Source organism: Fundulus heteroclitus, chromosome 12 (genome assembly GCF_011125445.2).
Source record: "Fundulus heteroclitus isolate FHET01 chromosome 12, MU-UCD_Fhet_4.1, whole genome shotgun sequence".
Lineage (NCBI taxonomy): Eukaryota > Metazoa > Chordata > Actinopteri > Cyprinodontiformes > Fundulidae > Fundulus > Fundulus heteroclitus.
Window position 1 is genome coordinate 23,460 of NC_046372.1, and position 22,097 is coordinate 45,556.

General features: G+C 37.5%; 3 protein-coding genes across 4 annotated transcripts in view; all 3 read left to right on the forward strand.

Moving 5' to 3' along the window:
- Positions 1–6,480: 6,480 nt before the first annotated feature.
- Positions 6,481–9,872, forward strand: LOC118556020 (zinc finger protein 32-like). The gene is made up of 2 exons (XM_012863411.3): positions 6,481–6,700; positions 8,634–9,872. Exons 1-2 carry the CDS (start codon positions 6,490–6,492, stop codon positions 9,740–9,742), a joined length of 1,320 nt encoding a protein of 439 aa, XP_012718865.2. The 5' UTR covers positions 6,481–6,489; the 3' UTR covers positions 9,743–9,872.
- Positions 9,873–13,971: 4,099 nt separating this feature from the next.
- LOC105926893 (zinc finger protein 69 homolog) overlaps positions 13,972–22,097 on the forward strand; it is a 54,354-nt gene continuing 46,228 nt past the window's right edge. Inside the window, exons 1-2 of one of the 2 annotated variants that reach the window (XR_004932006.1) lie at positions 14,167–14,281; positions 17,662–17,781. Coding sequence is in view for 1 of the 2 variants with exons in the window: in XM_036143592.1 (XP_035999485.1) it covers positions 14,110–14,281 (172 nt within the window). In the remaining variant the exon portion in view is untranslated. Of the gene's footprint in view, positions 14,282–17,661; positions 17,782–22,097 lie in introns of those variants that run through there. The other variant, XM_036143592.1, reaches the window with a different exon arrangement.
- Positions 17,780–20,114, forward strand: LOC118564745 (zinc finger protein 69 homolog). Its single transcript, XM_036143633.1, has one exon. The coding sequence runs from the start codon at positions 17,847–17,849 to the stop codon at positions 18,765–18,767; it is 921 nt and encodes a 306-aa protein (XP_035999526.1). The 5' UTR covers positions 17,780–17,846; the 3' UTR covers positions 18,768–20,114.

Sequence of the window (22,097 nt, forward strand, 5' to 3'; positions counted from 1 at the left end):
AACATCAGCTCCTCAAAGAAACCTTAACTTCCTGTAAAAGGAAAAACCTGTCCTTAACTTTATTAACATATGTGTGGTTACTTAGAGAGGGTTTATTTATTTCAAACCCTCTTTTAGTTGGATGAAATGAAAATGTGAATTATTCTTGTTTCATACGCTCATAAATCAATGTTTTTTTTCTTCTCCTTCCTCTTCAGTTCTCCCACAGCATTATGTTTGTAAGGAGGAGGAGGTCAACACTGACCATCACTTCTGCAACCTAGAGAGTAACTGCACTTTAGACCAAGAGAAGGAACTGTTGAAACCCGAACCTCAACAGATAAAAGAGATTTGCGCTCAGCTAGAACCACCACAAATTAAGGAGGAACCAGAACAACCAGCTATAAAGACTGAGCAGGAGGAACTCTATTTTAGTCGAGAGAAAGAGCAGTTTGAACAACAGCAGTCAACTGATTCCTTTACAGTAGTCACTGTTTATGAAGAAATGGACCACAGGGAACCAGAATCTTACAAGGACCAACTCATTGCTCAGATTTCCTCTGAGTCTGAGAAACAAAGTCAGCAAAGGAACAGCCCTGGAGATTCAGGATCAAGTAGAGTTGAAGAAAATAAGAGCTTTCAGCAAATCAGAGTGGATGTTGAGGATGTAGAAGATAAAGAAATGGAAAGAGAGGAGACAGTGCACACTAATAACCGTGTTTCAGTGTATAAAATCTGTGGTAAAATTTTTGCTAGAAGTTATTTGACTTATCACATGAGAATTCACACAGGTGAGAAGCCTTTCTCATGTGTGACTTGTGGCAAAAGTTTTACAATGCAGGCCAACTTGAAGCTTCACATACGAACGCACACAGGTGAGAAGCCTTTCTCCTGTTTGACCTGTGGAAAAAGATTCATTGATAAAATAGGTTTATATCGGCACACAAGGACTCACACAGGTGAGAAGCCTTTTTCATGCTTGACCTGTGGAAAAAAATTTGCTGTTAGAGCAGCTTTATGCCGACACACAATAACTCACACAGGTGAGAAACCTTTCTCGTGTTTGATGTGTGGGAAAGCATTCAGCTTAAAAGCAAGTTTATCTCGGCACATAAGAACTCATACAGGTGAGAAGCCTTTCTCATGTTTGACTTGTGGAAGAAATTTCAGCGATAGAGTAGGTTTATCTCGGCACAAAAAAATACATACAGATGAAAAGCCTTTTTGACTTGTGGAAAACATTTTACTGGTTGAGTTCATTTGACTACTCATTTGATGACACACTGAGGTGAGCAGGCGTGATCTTCTGATACTCTTATACGTTGGTGTACTTGAGAAGTGAAGTTGAACCTTGTAGCTCAGGGGTCACCAACCTTTTTGAAACAGAGCTACTTCATCGGTACTGTATCATCTAAAGGGCTACATGTACTGACCTTTGAACTACAAGAGTTTAAGCTCACCATAACTTTACATAATATAAATATGTTTTAAATGTCATTTTTAAGTCTATGTAAAAATAAGAGCAACTGAATAAAGTAGCATTTTAAATGCAGCTCACTGGAGGGTTGTGCTATTTCTTTGAACATGCATGAGGGCACCACATATGGCCATGGGGGGTGGGGGGAGGGGAGGGGTGGGGTGGGGGCTACCTGTAGATGATCATTAAGTAGGTTCCAATATGACTTGTTGATTTGCTCAAAAAAATATTTAATGCAGTTCCATGTGTTAGTTTGCTGCTAAAGACAATGTTGTCCTCCTGCTTCAGGGATGTAATTGTTTATTTTGAATATTGCAGTCCAAAAACAGACAAGAAATACATGATTATTACACATTAATCATAAAGGTAAACAACTAATTACTGCCTTTATTCTTCCTTATTTTTACAATAATAGAATATAAATCAGGGTTTCTCCTCAATGGCGGATTCAGGCAGGGGCGCGGGTGGCGCGCGCACCCCCTTTTGGAGACGAAAATGATTTTTTTAGAGCGGACGGGCATTGGGCGGAAGCTGTACTTTTTTTTTTTTTTACCTCAGAGTGGCCATCGCTCTGGTCGTACTATCTTTGATGTGTCAATCAAACAATTCAACCAATCAAATCAACGACTGAAGACAACATACTAGCCAATTACAGCTGGAGAGGGGCGGGTCACTTGGTCATACAAATAGCTTTCAGAGCGAAGCCGGCGGCGTGGCTCGGCTGTGGTCACCGTCGGTGTTGGTAGAGCGGGATGGATATTCGGTGTGATTACCAAACAATTAGAAGAAGAGACAAAGAAGCAAGCGAGAACGAGCTGGAAGCAGCGCTATTAATTTCTGTTTGAAACGTCTGTTTGAAGTCAACACTGGAGTAAACATTGATGCTAGGAGGGTTAGCTAGACAGCTAGGAGGGTTAGCTAGACAGCTAGCAGCACAAGGAGCAAAACTCAGGAGTAAAACTGCCAAACTGAAGAAACTTGGGTTACTTCAGGTAGAAGGGAACTCTGCTTTGTTCTTATTCTTGTGCTCCTAGCTGCTGTAATTACAGAACCTCTTCTAGTATGAATTTTTATTTCAGTCAGTGTTCAGCCTGACACCATTGCTCATGTTTATGTATGCTAATGCTTGACTTTTGAGTCAAGACAGCTCTACAGGTTGTTGTATCTCACTGTTAGGTTCCATCTCAAACCAGCATAAAACCTGCCCAACTAAAAAGAAAAAAACAAGCCCAAATCTCAAGCTCTCTTATGTTAAAAGCGCAGAAGTATGAAACACATGAGAACATGCCACTATGTACACAAAATGTACAATCAGTCAACCAAATAACACACAAAATCACTTTAACAACCATGATATATCAACCGGGAAAAAAAACCTTACCTTAATATAAACTTAATTTGTCTTATAGAGCTCAATAAAACATTTTTCTTTTAGTAGAACTCAACCCCTCTAGGGGGATTTACAGAGACCAATACAATTTCATAGTGACACTTGATTAACCATTATTATTTTCTTGTTTTATTATAACAATCAATATTATTCATAATATCTATTATTCATTGATGATGTCAGATTCGACTCATTTAAAAAATAAATTGACCAGTAAAATGAGTTCAATGAGATGGCATTTTATTAAAATGGTTTTAGTTTTTTTCCAGACATGGACAACCATTGTGATATATATTTTGTTAGTAATTCTTTCTAAAAGCCCAACAAATGTAAAAAGCTTCCCAAATTTTTACAACCAGCCCATAACCTATTTTAGCTCATTGTGTTCAAAAGAAGCCTAATTGGGTGGAAAGCTGCCTAATTTGGTAACACTGAATAAACTATATCTTTTTGTTTGATTTTTTTTTTTTAGATTTTGGGATTTTATTGAGAGTTTGTTTCTTAACACTGTAGGAGATGTCACAGAGCCACTGTTCAGCCTAAAGCATGTAAAATGCTTTTTTTTTTTTTTTTTTTTAAGGTGTGCCCCCCTGAAAAGTGTAATGCCCTCCTGTAATTTGTTTCTGCAGCCAGGTCTGTCCGAGCATGAATTTGAATTGCTCACAGCTCAGGTCTCGCGTTATTACAACGCGATTAAAACTATTTCAAAGCAACTTGCATATGATGAACGATGAGAGTGAGAAATAGATCTTTACATCATATAAAGATGATCTACCATCAGGATCAACATTCAGGCAGGAAATGAAGTTGTGGCACACAAAGTGGTCATCATCAGTGGAAAAACTCAGCTCTCTCCCTGAAATTCTAAGGATAACAAATATGAAGTGCTACCCAAACATTTCTATGATTCTTCACCTTCTGTCAGTTATACCTGTTACGAGGTACAGCTACGTCCATTTTACTAAATAAATATAATTTCTGGAAATAAAGAAAATCTTTGTTTGATTAATTGTTGATAAGAATATTTTTTTAAGGATAATTCTTTCTTCAAACTACTTTTTAACCTTGTGCATGCTGTAAAAACCAAGAAATTTTGTCTTAAAAATTCTTTTTCAATTAAAATAATATAATCATGCTAATTCCACTTATGTTCATCCATTAAAATGATTATCAATTCAAAAACCCATAGATGAATAATTAGGGTAGTGTGGAAGAGTAAAGATGGCATTCTATGGTCATTTAGCCTCACATTGTCTTGACATGACCCTTACGTGCGCACCCCCCTTTGAAAAATCCTGGATCCGCCCCTGCTCCTAGAAATGTTATCTTTTTTTGGGGGGGGGGGGTTGAACATTAATATAGTGATGCCTCTTCTTTGGGCGGTGGCAAAGATTTTCCTTCCACTTAGCTCCATTAATATCACAGTATACAGCTTTTTATGAGCAGCCAGCTTCTGTCTCAATTTTTCTCTTATTTATCCATTTTTTGTCTCTCTATGTTTCTGTCTCTATCATGTATCTTTGTACATGGTTATAATTTGAAGGCTACCTGCCTAAAAGCTCTTTAAATTTAGATCTGCAGTGCATTATTATTATTTATTATATGTGGGGTTTTGTTTCTGATCCATTCATGGGATCTATTTAGCAACAAAATGTATTTTCCAAGTATAAAGCAGCCATCTGTTTTCAGGGATTGACTATGGAAGGTGGATTTTTGTTTCCAACGGACACTTTTGGTGATTTGCGACAATCAAAGCAAATGGTATTTTTGTAGGACATCTGAAAATGACAATAGAGCAGTTTACCTGTTTAGAATGTGCTATGTAGAGCTATTATGTTTAAAATAATCAAGTTTAAACAGGTGTAATCATTCACATATTAAGCATTCTCAGTATACAGAAGTAATCGGGGCACCACGTAAAATAAACAAATGCGTTATTTCCTGTTGTAACACACAACAGAAAAGAATGCATTTAATCCATTGGTTTCTGCACTCTCAATCCAAGCAATACTAATTCTGTCAAGGATAATTCTTGGGTCATTTAAGCGTTTCCCTTTAATGAATGCCCCATGTTCCCCCATCACAAGGTGGGGTCGCGAGGGGTGCTGGTGCCTATCTCCATTCTCCAGCTGTCAATGTGCGAGAGACGGGGTACACCCTGGACAGGTCGCCAGTCCATCGCAGTCTTTCTCTGACTTCAACCACAGGAAAAGAAAATCAAAAGTAAAATTAGGAAATATTTATTGTATTTATAGTTTAAGTGACCCTTTAACATAATTTGAAGAAAGTTTGTTGTCACCTTTTAGTATTTTGGAAAAAATTATCACTGAAAATTACACAAATTAATATGTTGGATGGGCATAATAAGGAACTTTGACTTGGGTTTTCTCAAACAATCTGCTGTAAAATTAGGAAATATTTATTCTTGTTATTGTATAAGTGACCCTTTAACAAAAAAATGAAGACAGTTTGTTGTCACCTTTTGCCATTTTGGAGAAATAAATTACTGGAACTGACACAAATGAATATGTTGCACAAACATAAAGAACTTTGACTTGGGTTTTCTCCAAACATTTACAGTAGAATTATGATTTATCCTAATTATAGTATAAGTGACCCTTTAACATAATATGAAGAGTTTGTTGTCACCTCTTTTTAATGTATTTTGGACAAATACATTACTGAAAATGACACAAACGAATATGTAGCATAACATAATAAGGAACTTTGATTGGTTTTCTCCAACAATCTACAGTAAAATTATGAAATATTTATTCTGGTTATAGTATATGTTACCCTTTAACATACTACGAGGAGAGTTTGTTGTCACATTTTATGATTTTGGAGAATTTAATTTCATAAAATGAGACAAACATATCCAGAATGGGTTTATAAAGAATTAAGACTTGGCTTTTTTTTTTCTCAAAATCTACAGTAAAATTATCAAATATATTTATTCTAATTATAGTATATGTGACCCTTTAACATAATATGAAGAGAGTTTTAATCACCTTTTATGATTTGGGGGAAATAAATTACTGAAAATGACAGAAATTGATGTGTGATGGGCATTATAAGAAACTTTGACTTGGGTCAAATTACGCATTTAATTTGTTAATTGATTCAAATGAAGCCAACATTCCTCACCTGTGTGTGTGTGTGTGTGTGTGTGTGTGTGTGTGTGTGTGTGTGTGTGTGTGTGTGTGTGTGTGTGTGCACTTCCTTTAATAAATCAGCTAATAAAGACTGCAATTGACCTCTAAGACAATATAAATATTTGTTCGAGTTTTTGTAGGTATTGTATTGTATTCTACAGGAAGTAAATCCGCACTGTTCAAGTGATTATTCAATAATGATCTTGAAAAAGACCAAACAATGCCTTTCCAAACCATTCGAGAAATTATTGCTGCAGTGGTATTCATATTAACATGAATACAACAAACCTACAAGAGAGCTTCTGATACTTCGTTAGATAATCCATAAACTCAGATGGTCTGAAATTATGTGATTTTGTTTCATTGAACATTTATTTCTCTGAATCTGCCTTCCTTTATACATCCGTCCAGCAGGTGGCGATAATGAACCAACCGAGACGTGTCTCAACCCCGGAAGCAGACTGCCTGGTTCTGTAGTCAGCTTTGTTATGTCTTCTGAGCTGAGTGTTTGTGTCTCTGCAGTAATAATGTCTTCATCTCAGTCTCTGAGAGAGTTTATCAGAGAGCGACTGACCGCTGCTGCTGAGGAAATATTCACCGAGTTTGATAAAACCATCGTCCACTACGAGGAAGAGCTGGACCGTCAGCGCAGACTGCTGGAAATCTGCTGCAAACCCCAGATAAACCTGCAGAGAATAGGTATGAACCACCAGAGGCTGGCCTACTGATGTACGATATATATTTGTAGTTCAGTTAAGCAGCATTTTAAGGTTTCTGTAAACGTATTTCAATAATGCAGTCCAAGATGGAAAAAAAACTTTATTTACATTTTTTTAAATTACATCAATGGCACTACAAACTCCAATGTATATTCAACACGATGTAATGGTAAATTGTGACGTAAAGCATAAACTAATATAAATAGGAAAAGTGTGGTGTGAATTTATATTCAGCCCATTTAAGCAAACTTTCTATAGAATTACTCTTTGCTACAGTTAAAGCTGCAGCTGTTCTGGTGTATGTCTCCAGGCTTAGCACATCTAGAGACTGAAACTTTTGCCCTTCTTTACAAAATAGCTAAACAGCGGTCAAACTGGATAGACAGCACATATTGTTAAGTTTTACTACAGATTCTAATTTAGATTTGGTGTGGACTTTCAATGGGCCATGCTAGACAGGAATATGCTTTGATCTAAACCCGTGTATCTTAATCCTTGTGCCCAGGGTCCGCTGTCCTGCATGCTTTTATGTTTCTCTACTGATTGCATTACCTTTGCAGAATGCCATTGAGTGCAGCGGAAGCCTTTTAAACACTCATTCATTAGCAGGGCAATGCCTAAAATACACAGGACAATGGACCCTCAGCACCAGAGGCCTCATGTACAAAACATGCATATGCACAAAAAACCTGGTGGCACAATGTTTGATACACAACTTGGCATGTACAAAAATAAACGTTACGTTAAAGTGTGCATTAATCCACTCACGTTTTTGACTCTGTAAAAATGAGCAGCAGCAATGTAAATTTCTTCAGTCGACAATAACAAACTGCAAAGTCTTGAACTTCACCTACGTACACTGAAAAATAACTCAGTTCAGTTCTATTTAACTCAGTGAGCATCAAACCTGATTTTCTTTTAATGAGTTTGACCTGTGATGGGTTAAATCTGCACAATGAAATATACATTCAAAAAAGGTTGTATCGGGAGCACCGGCAGTGTTGCTCCCCGACTTATTTCCGCCACTCACCAAAGCGGAAATACGTCACGTTTAAGTAACTTTATAATAATAATAATAATAATAATAATAATACAAAATAACAAAAATAAACGCATAACGAGCTTTTATATGCAGGTTGATAGAATTATATATCGGCATAAACCACCCCTCTCGTTTGGATTACATTTTCATTCTGATTAAGCTTAATCTGATCACAATATTCCAATTGGCTTGTTTACATGACACATTTTTATTCAGATCGGATGGTTTTTAGTCCGATTACTTTTTTCCATGTAAACGTAGCTATTGTTTGGCACATCTCGAATGGATATGCCAAACAATGACCTCATGCTCAGCACCCTTTGGTCCAGCAAACGTTGAAGCAATGGTTTAAACAAGTGTTATGTCAGCATGTGCTGAAGGGGAAACACACAAAGAGAGAAAAAAAATGTATTCTGACATTTTATGGAGCTTTTGAAGTCTATAAGGATTCGGGGAGGCAGCCAGGAATGGAGGGGCAGGGATTTTAACGACTTCACTGAGACCAATTTCGTTCCCAGTTAAGGCCATAAATATTTGAACAGTGGCACAATGTTCATGATTTGGGCTCTGCATGCCACCACATTGGATTTGAAATAAAACAACTACAATGTAACTGAAGTGCAGACTTTAAGGATTAATACAAGGGGTTGAACAAAAATATATGATTAAACATGTAGAAATTATAGCTATTTTTATACACATGCTCCTCATTTAATTTAAATGATTGTAAAATAAAATCCTGTATTTTATAAACATTTGTTTGGGTTTAATTTTAAAATGTATTAAATTAAATGTAATGGAAATTGGGAATTATTCTTGTTTTATACTCGCATAAATCAATATGTTTTTTGTATTTCTTCTGTCTCTTTAGCACTCCCACAGCATTATATTTGGAAGGAGGAAGAGGTTCCCACTTATCATCACTTCTGTAGCCTAGAGAGTAACTCCACTTTGGACCAAGAGGAGCCACAACCTTTTTACAGAGAGGAACCGGGGAAACCTAAACCTCAACAAATAAAAGAGAACCAAGCCGAGTTAGAACCACCACAGATAAAGGAGGAACAGGAGGAACCAAAGATTAAGAATGAGCAGGAGGAACTCTATATTAGTCTGGAGAAAGAGCAGGTTGAACAACAGCAGTCAACTGATTCCTTTACAGTAGTCACTGTTTGTGAGGAAAGAGACCACAGGGAACCACAATCATACAAGGACCAACTCATCGCTCAGATTTCCTCTGAGTCTGAGGAACAAAACCACGAAAAGAGCGACCTAGAAGTTTCCGAGTCGAGCAGCGATGAAGAAAAGAGTTCTCAGCAAATCAGAGGTGACATTGAGGATGTAGCGAATACAGAAGTGGACAGACAGGAGACAGTGCACACAAATGACAGCATTTCAGCTTGTGAAGTCTGTGGTAAAATGTTTGGTAAGAGTTATTTGACTGATCACATGAGAATTCACACAGGTGAGAAGCCCTTCTCATGTGTAACTTGTGGAAAAAGTTTTACACTGCAGGCCACCTTGAAGCTTCACATAAGAACGCACACAGGTGAGAAGCCTTTCTCATGTTCGACCTGTGGAAAGAAATTTAGCGATAGAGCAGGTTTATACCGGCACACAAGAACTCACACAGGTGAGAAGCCTTTTTCATGCTTGATCTGTGGAAAACGTTTCCATCAAAGAAGTCATTTCACTGATCACATGAAAACACACACAGGTGAGAAGCCTTTCTCGTGTTCGACATGTGGAAAACATTTTAGCGTGAAAGGAAGCTTATCTCGGCACATAAGAACTCATACAGGTGAGAAGCCTTTCTCGTGTATGATTTGTGAAAGAAATTTCAGCGATAGAGCAAGTTTGTCGCGGCACACAAAAGTCCATACAGGCGAGAAGCCTTTTTCCTGTATGACTTGTGGAAAACGTTTTAATCGCAGAGGGCATTTGACTAGTCATATGATAACACACCGAGGTGAGCAGGTGTAATCTTGTGATACTCTTCGTGGGTGTACTTCAGAACTGCCAGGTGGGAAGTTGAACTTTGTAGGTATTCATCAAATATGCTCTGATATGGCTTGTTGATGCGCTATTAAAATATTTTGTGCTTTTCCTCTTATTTGTTTGTTGCTCAAACCATAAGCAATGTGGTCCTCCTACTTAAGGAAAGTGATTTTTATTTTGACCTAGGTATGCAAACAATTAAGGATTAATGATTTAATAGATTAAAGTTTGTTCCATCCGATTAACTGATAAGTGTTGTAGTATGGCCGCCATCTACAAGAGGATGTGATGACGTAAAATGGAAGGGCATTACGCAAAAGAATTGTAATTTAATAGAAAAAGACATGATGCCAAAAGCACAGTTGAAAGAGACTGCTTTCATGAGGATTATAAGTGTTTGACATGTTTTATTCAACTTATTTGTTTATATTTAGTATCCTAATAAGTTCCTGCTTAGTTAGATTTTACAAATATGTCAAATTTTAATAATGTGTGAGAGAACCATATTTTTTTTATTTGAGTCCATATTTAATACAGGTGGCACAATTGTTAAAATATTATGAATCCATACAATCCAAGATATTGTAAAAATATAGCCCTTCATGTTATGGACTCTTGATTAACTCATTAATCCATAACTTGTATACCTATTTTGCACATTATAAAATTATTATTTTGTTTTTTTATACGCTTCAGACAAACTCTCTTTTCAATATCACCGGTCTGGATACAGCACTTAGAGCAAATAATGTGATAAAAATACTCAATTTATTTGTGATGGGTCAAAAACACAAACCTGGATTTGTTAGACCATCAAAATAATCTGCAATGCCCTGTAACAAAGCCAAGCTTCCACAGATGTCATTTTTAACCTACAGTGGCACACAACTTTTAAATCCATTTCAGCATTAAGTACATTTTTGCTCACATCTGCCATCAGTTATAGTAAAAGTAATCAAAATGAGACAGTTTTTATTTGTAGTAGATTTTTTCTTTTTCTTTTGGATCATGTTGATAAAGTAATAGATTAGAAAGAAGTGAAACAGTTTCATTGTAAAAAGTTATTAGTCAGGAAAAGGGAAACATAAAAACAAATAATGTCTTTCCATACTGTATATGATGTGAAATGACGTTATATATTGTATTTTGCTGTTACCTAAGCTTGATTATGATATGAACATTGGAAACCAAATTCAAATTCCTTGTCTGTTCCCACAAACTTGGCTAATAAACTTGATTCTGATTATCACAAAATCTTTATCTTTTCTCACTTTAACATTTCTTCACAATAAATGTTTCCTCTAGGTCAACGAGAATTAGTAATTTTTCTCTATTTGTTAGATGTTTGAACACTCAATGAAATCTTGAAGTTCTCATACATTTTTGTGATATTGGTTTAACTTTTAAACTGTATTACTTAAATAAAACATTTTGGGTGTCAATGTAATTTTTGTTTAATTTTGACTCTTTTCTGGTGTAACTGAGTCAGGTTTGTAGGCCACTCTGCTTGCACACAACTTTGTAGCACTGCCCACATAAATTCTATTGACCTGAGACCAGGGCTTTGTAATAGACAAAAAATGACTTTGTTGTCCTTAAGCTAGTTTGGCCAAGCATTAATTTCCCTCATGATGTCTTGAGATGTTGCCGTAGTATGTCCACAACATTTTAATTTCCTCATGAAGCCATGTGTGAAGTGCACCAATCCTTCCTGCAGTGAAACATCAGCCCAACATATTTTAACCCCTTCTCCCATTTTCCGCTAAATGTAACAATGCTTAGTATGGTCCAAAACTTTAATTTTGGCATATTAACATACTGTTTATATATTTATGCCTGATGTTTGTATTCTTTGAGCCCTCTAACCAAAGTCAAATTTCTTAATTGTGCATACAGGCATTGCCAAATAATGCCATTTCTGATAATCAGACAGATGAAACATCTATAAAAATTAAAATCTTTTTTGGGAAAGCATTTGCAAACTATAGCGAGTTTTTTTTCTTTGTTCAGTGGCCATTGAGCCCAGGTTGGTACATTTAACTGTGGAGGGCACTCTCATGCCAGCTTCAGTCAGCATCTTCACAAGGTTACGAATTGCAAGACAGAGGCTTTCTCTTTTGGTGCTTTAGGCTGAAACAAAACTTTTGGTCCCTATTTCATAATTGCATGTGTGGTAAAAACAAAATGACATGGAGTTAAACATGGTGGTGGCAGCAGTGTTGAATCGGCAAATAATATTGCCCCTATTTTATTTTAAGAGATAACATAAGATAGGCTGTATTGATCTCACGTTGGAGAAATTCACTTGTCCCATCGGCTCAACAGTCAATCAAAAGTCAGAAGAAGGTGCCAAAAGTAGGAAAAGGTGCATCAGTTATATTCCCCATCTGAGTTAGTTGTTGTACCTACTAATATTCTCTTAAATGGATAATCTTATTTTATTTATTGGTTGTGTTAAAGTTTGAATGCAAATCTTAATTGACCCCCTCCACTGCAGGTCGATTTGCTGCTTTCTTTAGAAGCAATGCATTTTACTCTATTGAAAAGCTGGACTTTCCTCCATGTCCAGAAGAATTTATCACCTGCTTGCAGTGCACCTGAACAGAGAGTTTGGACTGCATCACACCTCTAAAGCAGATATCTACCAAAGTTAAGCCAGACCCCTGGCTTAATGATTCCACCCGGGTCATTAGACAGCCCTGCAGACAGGCAGAGAACAGATGGAAGGAGGACGGGCTTCATGAGTCTCTGTGAATATCAAAAAGCTGTTAAGCAGGCCAAGCCGCAGTATGTTTCAAATTTAATTTCAACCAGCTAAATCAGCCATGGGTCTTATTTAGAACCATTCAGTCTGTCATTAATCCTTCTGTCAATGTTCTGAAAACTGTAACATAGTCTACCTGTGATGATTTCTTTAACTGCTTCAGTCAAGCAGAACATTGCCTGCACATACAGTTCTGTCCGATTATGTTTTTTTCCAGTGACCTCTGCTGTCTTTGATCAGTTTGAGCTGGTGTCATGGACGAGACAAGCCAACGACCGTCAGAACATTATTCCCTTTGACACCATGGGTCTTTCTCCTGACTTTCATTGATGGTTGCTCAACATCAGATTTTGTTTCATCTGTTTTCAAGCATGCTGTGGTCAAGCATCTCCTGGCTTAGATCCTGCAGTCTTCTTTAGTTTTAGGACAGTTTCCCATTTGTCTTGTTTGTCCAAAGTTCTAGAGAGGACTGTTTTCATTCAGTTACAATCGTTTATAGAAAATAACATTTAAAAAAAAAATCCAGTCTTACTTCAGCACTACTCAAGTCCAGAGCTAACAAAGGCATGGGTGACTTTCCCCAGATAGCTGCGGCCGAGGAATTACTTTATTTTTGACAGCAGTTGTTTTTTCTTCAAAATCAACCTGTTTGTTAAGTTTTTAGCAGCAATCAGATTTCAGTTTGAGGTCATGATGGTTATGGGGGGTGAGAGCAAGATTGGGTATAACCCACATGACTTGCCGGAGGCATCACACTGAATCCATAGTTTTGTCATTATTTAGGGGGAGAAAGTATTGAGTATTGACATTGTTTAATGTCCTTTACACAGCAAATAGATTTGCAAGTTATTCACACACAGATAAAAAGACTATTCCGGGCAATAATTGGACCTAAAAGCAGTATTTGTTATTTCCATTGTGCAGTGTGTAAAGCCGGTAAAATCAGCTTACAAAATGTGCTCCTCTTCTAGAAATGAAAGACAGTATCAAAATACTGAAAGACAACCACATTCTTAAATAAAAAAGGCTTGTGTTTGGCTTTGAATAGGAGCCGGTCCGTCATTGAGCGTAACTCATAGGGAGGACTATTCCAGGAGGTTGAACCAGCCGCTGAAAAAGACCAAGAAGATGTTGATCAGCACGTTGTAAAGCTCTGCTGGGCTGGTGGGTTTTCAAAAGTTCACATAGATAAGGTGGGACAAGGCCAGTCAGTGCTTTAGGAACAAACAACAGCAGTTTAAATTGTAGTCTAAACTGAAGCGATAGCCATTGCAGAGATGAAAGGACAGGAGTGATATGTTCATGTTTAACGTGTGTTGCTTTAGAGACGAGAATTTTGTACAAGCTGTAAACGTGAGATGTCAGACCAATTGATACCGAGATGTAATTAATTATAGTAATAAAAGTACAAAACAGTATCCTCTTGTCCTTCGATGCCAGAAAACTTGTTTTGCCAGCAGGTGGCGATAATGAGTCGAGACGTTTCTTTCTGGTCTCCATCAAACCCGGAAGCAGACTGTCTGGTTCTGTTAGCAGAGTTAGCTTTGTTGTGTCTTCTGAGCTGATTGTTTGTGTCTCTGCAGTAATAATGTCTTCATCTCAGTCTCTGAGAGAGTTTATCAGGGAGCGACTGACCGCTGCTGCTGAAGAAATATTCACAGAGTTTGATAAAACCATCGTCCACTACGAGGAAGAGCTGGACCGTCAGCGCAGACTGCTGGAAATCTGCTACAAACCCCAGATAAAGCTGCAGAGAATAGGTATGAACCATCAGAGGTACTGAGGTTACACATCACAGAGCTGCTGGAAAAGAAAAAAATAACTCCGAGGTTTAATATAAATCTTTAATTAAATCAAGCAGCACATAATTTTCCGTATCATATGAATTGATCTGTTTATTAAAACCTATATATATATATATATATATATATATATATATATATATATATATATATATATATATATATGTGTGTGTGTGTGTGTGTGTGTGTGTGTGTTTGGGTTGGAAACGGTCTGATCTGACAACACTGAGTGCTGTGTCCATTCAATTACCTCAAAAGTTGAGCATAAGCATTAACAGACGCTGATAAACATGAGCACTGATGTCAGGCTGAACACTGACTGAAGTAAAAATTCATGCTAGGAGAGGTAACTACAGCCACAGACATATATACGTAGACGCGTCATAGGGCGCAGGTTCGCACGTCAACGTCACCGCCATATTGTATGTGGCAGAAAAAAGTTGAGTTCTGTTATTGTGAACGTGAATAAGAGAAGATGCCTCATTCCTGTGCTGCAATAAATACACACACACACACACACACATATATATATATATATATATATATATATATATATATATATATATATATATATATATATATATATATATTTGTGTGTGTATGTGTTATGAATATAAGGATCAATTTGTTAAATCTAAACATTGTGGTCTTCATTATTTCATAAAACTGTGTCACATGTGAACCTTTAGGAACAGACTTTTTGGGTGAGTATTAAAGAGGTAAAATTAATAATATGAGGAAAAAAAGTCCTAGGTCAATAAAGTAAAAATAAACAAACAAACACAAAAGTGATAATGTTATGATAAAAACATCATATTATGAGAATTAAGGGGGAACATTTCCAGAATAATCACAGTTTGCAGAATTGTTTCACTCCTGGAGTAATAGGGCCAGGTTAGATTATTTTAAATATTTTTATTCTTTAGGAGAATTCATTCAGGAGAATGAAGCTAAAGGGATACGAAAATAAACTTGTAATATTACAAAAAAAAATACTACGAATACAAAGTATATTCAGAGATTAAAGTCCCTCTGATACTGTTTAAGTGACTGAGTAACTTCAGATTTGCCACATTTAAGATGGCGGACGCTCTGACGTATCGCAGCATAGGCAGAACCTGCCCAATGACGCGTCTACTCTTATATTATGTCTATGACTACAGCACCTAAGGAGCAGAAGAATCTGAACAAAGCAGTGTTCCCTTCTGCCTGCAATAAATCCAAGTCTGCTCCTGGTCCTCCCTAGCTGCCGGAGCTAATCTTCCCAGCATGGATGTTTACTCCAGCGTTGACTTCAATGCGGATGTTTCCAACAGAAATGAATTAGAGGTGTCCCGATACCAGTTTTTCCCAACGGAGTACAACTACGATTACTTCGGTTTAGGTACTTGACGATTTCAAGTACAGATACTCAGCACTTATGTATTGAGACTTAAAGATCACACATAACGTACCGTATTTTTCAGACCATAAGGCGCACCGGATTATAAGGCGCACTTAAAATTCTTCCCAAGTGTGTAATATCACTCCGCCCCTTCACGTACACCGCTCTCTCCTGAGATAGCGAGAGAGCTAGCCGTCTGTCGGGAGGACAGAGTAGTTGGACTACAATGTCCCGTTTCTAACATAAGGCCAAAATAAACATAACTTTTATATTTAATTAACTTACTAGGTTTATTGTCGCTAGTGTGTACTCCATGCGCAGGGCTGCCTAAAGGCTCCCACATAGTTGCGCATACTCTGCGCATACTGTGAGCTTGATGGACTCAATGCTGACTCCCTGGACGTTTTACCCTTCATTGTCGAGCGTACTGTTGTCTACATTTCTTGTGGCATATTCCTACAATTCACACACTTTCTTCCAGTGGGACGAAGCAGCGGAACAGATGGTAAAATGTGTGATTAGCTAGCTGAAGACCTAGAGCAGTTTCTTTTCCAGCAGGCTCCCACCTGTCAGTGAGAGCAGAGAGGGACTGTGATGCCACGTGTCCTTGCGACTGCCTGCTTGGAGCAGCTCAGTGTATCAAGCTCAGTGTCACATATAAAACAGTTTGACGTGAAGACTTCTTGCTGCCGAGAAGTTTATAGTGTGAAACCACATACAAAAAATTAAGCTCTGCACGTAGTACCTGTATGCCAGCCTTTACAGTCAGGCAGTCTTGTAGACAGCTCAGGGGTTCAATCAGGTAGTGACACAATGTACTTTAATGCTCTGAATATCCATTGAGAGGAGCAGCTTTGTTGCTAACCAAAGTCATACTTACACAGTTTAACAGTTTTTTGAGCAAACTGTTCCACATAAAATTGGTCAGTAAGCACAACAGTAATCATATGTAAGATGCACCGGATCATAAGGCGCGCCAGCAATTCTTGAGAAAATTTAAGGATTTTAAATGAGTTTTGTAGTCCGAAAAATACGGTAACAATATAATTTACCAATTTACCCCCTCACCTTTGTGATTAAGAGGCTGGCACCATGCTACACTGTACCGTACAAAACAACTCCGTACCGTCTACCACCACAAGTAAACCCTCAACCTATGGGAAACACGGTGAATTCTTACCAAACAGATGCGATAGCAGCATCTACGTGTGGGTCCTCCTGCACTGCCATGCTTATGTTGGTTTAGCTGTGGACTCGGCAGCTCTTGCTTTGGTCACAGCTGGTATGTCCCGCCTTAAACCGTGATGCTGCAACGTGATTGGCCCGAACCGTTTTTGGTTCGGACACAAGTGGTTGAAGCAGGAGCAGTAAAAGATAGATTCTCGTGTGTTTGTGAGCTCACAAATGCCGCAAGCAATGTTAGCTCTCCTAAGCTCTGCTCTCTACAACATTACTCTGATGACTCGGTACTCTCCTTATGTGTTCTCTCATATTCTGTTTGGCTGATTTTCTTTTTCGTGGAGGATGATTTTCAGTATTAAAACTTTGTCTGGTCAGATCATTGATCACAAGAGTCAACCTTTTTCTCAAAATATTGCTTATTGGTTGTTGGCCTGTCTTCATATTGACTTTACCAGGTCTATCCACAGTATAGCATCCTACAGTTCTTCCATTATAAGACTTCAGTAACTATGAGAAATGTTTAAATATGTCTTGGTAGCTGAGGTCAAGTTCATCCTATTGACACCTATAAGAGGTGTTCCTTTTAAACACCAGCTGCTAAAAGTAACCCTTCCTGTAAAATAAAAACTTGTCCTTAATTTATTCCTCTAAACATGAACATATGTGTGGTTACTTAGACATTGTATAATTAGTTAAAATAGAAAACGTGAATTATTATTGTTTTATGCTCATGTAAATCAATATGATTTGTGTTTTTCTTCTCTCTGTTCAGTTCTCCCACAGCATTATGTTTGGAAAGAGGAAGAAGTTCCCACTGACCATCACTTCAGCAACCTAGAGAGTAACTCCAGTTTGGACCAAGAGGAGTCACATCCTTTTTGCACAAAGGAGGAAGTGGGGAAACCTGAACCTCAACAGAAGAAAGAAAGCCGGGCCAAACTTGAAACACCACAAATAATGGAGGACCAGGTAGACCCAGAACATCCAGCAATTAAGACCGAGCAGGAGGAACTCTATATTAGTCTGGAGAAAGAGCAGGTTGAACAACAGCAGTCAATTGATTCCTTTACACTAGTCACTGTTTGTGAGGAAACGGACCACAGGGAACTAGAATCATACAAGGACATTGCTCAGATTTCCAATATGTCTGAGAAACAAAATCAAGAAAGGAGCGACCTTGAAGATTCAGGATCAAGTAGCAATGAAGAAAATAAGAGTTTTCAGCAAATCCAAGGTGATGTTGAGGATGTAGACAATACAGAAGTGGAAAGACAGAAGACAGTGCTCATAAATGACAGCATTTCAGCTTGTAAAATTTGTGGTAAAAGTTTTTCTAAGAGGTATTTGACTGAACACATGAGAATTCACAGAGGCGATAAACCTTTCTCATGTGTGACTTGTGGAAAAAAATTCAGCTATAAAGCAGGTTTATGCCAACACACAAGAACTCATACAGGTGAGAAGCCTTTTTGCTGTGCGACTTGTGGAACACGTTTTTATCGCAGGAGTAGTTTCGCTGATCACAAGAAAACTCACTCAGGTGAGAAACCTTTCTCATGTTTGACCTGTGGAAAAACTTTCAGCCTGAAAAGAAATTTATATCGGCACATAAGAACTCATACAGGTGAGAAGCCTTTCTCATGTTTAACTTGTGGAAAAAGATTCAGCGATAGACCAAGTTTATCTCAGCACATAAAGATTCATACGGGTGAGAAGCCTTTTTCCTGTTTGACTTGTGGAAAACGTTTTAATCGCAAAAGTCATTTGACTAATCATATGAAAACATACAGATGTAAGCAAGTGAAATCTGATACTCTCAAGTGTGGGGGTATTTCAATAATGCCAGGTGGAAAGTTGAGCATCGTAGGTAATCATTAAATAGGTTTTGATATGACATGTGCATGAGCTCGTAATACATTTAGTGCAGTTTTCTTATTTAACCTGGTAAGCCAGACTGATGATGTGGAGCACTCTATGTTCTTCACATTATCACTCTGGGACTGCTTCTATCGAATCTGTTTGGGTAAAGGAGGGACATTGGTTGGTTTTAGCCAATCACGGTAAAATGAAAATGTTAGCAGCTGGTGGCATGAGAAACCACAACAAGGTAAGCTAGTGAAGGAAGGGTTAGGGTTACTTCATGCTATTCTCCTTCAAAGAAGTCGTGGATTCTTACAAACCAGATGTGATGGCATCAGCTACGTGTTTGCCTTCCTGTGCTGCCATGTTCATGTTGGTTCAGCTGTGGGCTCGGCAGCTCTCATTGTCACAGCTGGAATGTCCCGCCTTAAACCATAATGCTACAACCGTCTTTGGTTCGGTCACAAACGGTTGAAGCTGGAGCGGTATAAGATGAATTCTTGTGTGTTTATGAATGCACAAATACCATGAGGATTCATCTTGCAGGCAAGGTTAATGTTTTGGTCCATGCTCCTCCATGAGCAGCCCTGTTTGAAGATCAGAAAGGTTACCTCTTATTAGTTTGCTGCTAGAACTTTAAGACAATGTTGTCCTCCGGCTACAGGAACATAATTGTTTCTTTTGAACATTTTAAAATAATTTTATTGGTCTGTGTTTTATCTCCTCTCTGCCCAGCTCTCTCTCTTCAAGGACACCAATCTTGTTTTTTCTGTTCTAGTAGATTTAAAAAGAAATCTTCCGATCATTTGATTAAAGCCATTGATCACAGAGATTAAAAAGTAGGCAAACAGTTTGATTGTACAAAGGTCTTAAGAAAAGAGAACATAAAAACCAAAGCATTATGAGCAGTACAAACTGTTTCTTTACATACTGTATATGATATAAAATGACAGTTATAGTTTGCTGTTTATTAAGTGAACTTGATTATGATGGAAGCATTGGGAATTAATTTAAGATCCCTTGTTTGTACCCACAAACAAGGAATAAGTAATCACAGTAAAAGTGATCAAAATGAGACAGTTTTTATTTGAAGTAGATTTTTTCTTTTTCTTTTGGATCATGTTGATAAAGTAATAGATTAGAAAGAAGTGAAACAGTTCCATTGTAAAAAGTTATTAGTCAGGAAAAGGGAAACATAAAAACAAATAATGTCTTTCCATACTGTATATCATGTGAAATGACGTTATATATTGTAGTTTGCTGTTACCTAAGCTTGATTATGATATGAACATTGGAAACCAAATTCAAATTCCTTGTCTGTTCCCACAAACTTGGCTAATAAACTTGACTCTGATTATCACAAAATCTTTATCTTTCCTCACTTTAACATTTCTTCACAATAAATGTTTCCTCTAGGTCAACGAGAATTAGTATTTTTTTCTCTATTTGTTAGATGTTTGGACACTCAATGAAATCTTGAAGTTCTCATACATTTTTGTGATATTGGTTTAACTTTTAAACTGTATTACTTAAAACATTTTGGGTGTCAATGTAATTTTTATTTAATTTTGACTCATTTTTCCTGGTGTAACTGAGTCAGATTGTAGGCCACCCTGCTTGCACACAACTTTGTAGCACTGCCCACAGAAATTCTATTGACCTGAGACCAGGGCTTTGTAATGGACAAAAAATGACTTTGTTGTCTTTAAGCTAGTTTGCCCAAGCATTAATTTCCCTCATGATGTCTTGAGATGTTGCCACAGTATGTCCACAACATTTTAATTTCCTAATGAAGCCATGTGTGAAGTGCACCAATCCTTCCTGCAGTGAAACATCAGCCCAACATATTTTACCCCTTCTCCCATTTTCCGCTAAATGTAACAATGCTTAGTATGGTCTAAAACTTTAATTTTGGCATATTAACATATTGTTTATATATTTATGCCTGATGTTTGTATTCTTTGAGCCCTCTAACCAAAGTCAAATTCCTTAATTTTGCATACCGTCATTACCAAATAATGCCTGTATGCACAACTGATTGTAAAAGATTGTAACTGTTTTCATTCAGTTACAATCCTTTATAGAAAATAACATTTTTTTTAAAAAAAACAGTCTTACTTCAGCACTACTCAAGTCCAGAGCTAACAAAGGCATGGGTGACTTTCCCCAGATCGCTGCGGCCGAGGAATGACTTTATTTTGGACAACAGTTGTTTTTGCTTCAAAATCAACCTGTTTGTTAAGTTTTTAGCAGCAATCAGATTTCAGCCCTATTTTTTCACCACCTGATTGAGGTCATGACGGTTATGGGGGTGAGAGCAAGATTGGGTATAACCCCACATGGCTTGCCGGAGGCATCACACTAAATCCATAGTTTTGTCATTATTTAGGGGGAGAAAGTATTGAGTGACCCATTGTTTAATGTCCTTTACACAGCAAATAGATTAGCAAGTTATTCACACACAGATAAAACGACTATTCCGGGCAATAATTGGACCTAAAATCAGTATTTGTTATTTCCATTGTGCAGTGTGTAAAGCCGGTAAAATCAGCTTACAAAATGTGCTCCTCTTCTAGAAATGAATTGGGAGAAACTCTGGTTGATTTGTTAGGAAATGAGCAGCGCTTGTGCTTATTGTGACATAATAATTGGGAGGTTTTTGAAACGGCTCATTTCCAGATACCAGCAAAACATTTACTCATTGCCAAGAAATTGCTGAATGTTTTTTTTTTTTTTTTTTTTTTTTTTTTTAGTGCATGGACTTTTTCTAGAAGCAGTAAAGACACAAATGGAAGTACAAAATGTGAAAAGGCTCCTTTTTAAGTGCTTTACAAAATAAAACATAAAACCAGAGACAGTATCAAGAAAAAGCTAGAAGTATAAACATTAAAAGACAGTATCAAAATACTGAAAGACAACCACATTCTTAAATAAAAAGGCTTGTGTTTGGCTTTGAATAGGAGCCGGTCCGTCATTGAGCGTAACTCATAGGGAGGACTATTCCAGGAGGTTGAACCAGGAAGATGTTGATCAGCACGTTGTAAAGCTCTGCTGGGCTGGTGGGTTTTCAAAAGTTCACATAGATAAGGTGGGACAAGGCCAGTCAGTGCTTAAGGAACAAACAACAGCAGTTTAAATTGTAGTCTAAACTGAAGCGGTAGCCACTGCAGAGATGAAAGGACAGGAGTGATATGTTCATGTTTAACGTGTGTTGCTTAAGAGACGAGAATTTTGTACAAGCTGTAAACGGGAGATGTCAGACCAATTGATACCGAGATATAATAAATTATAGTAATCAAAGTACAAAACAGTATCCTCTTGTCCTTCGATGCCAGAAAACTTGTTTTG

What these genes read in the sequence shown, in the direction of transcription:
- LOC118556020 (XM_012863411.3), top strand. Translation starts at nt 6,490, where the DNA reads ATGTCTTCTGAGCTGAGTGTTTGTGTCTCTGCAGTAATAATGTCTTCA. An exon ending in GATAAACCTGCAGAGAATAG is followed by an intron (nt 6,701 to 8,633) that starts GTATGAACCACC and finishes CTGTCTCTTTAG; the next exon opens with CACTCCCACAGCATTATATT.
- LOC118564745 (XM_036143633.1), top strand. Translation starts at nt 17,847, where the DNA reads ATGGAGGACCAGGTAGACCCAGAACATCCAGCAATTAAGACCGAGCAG.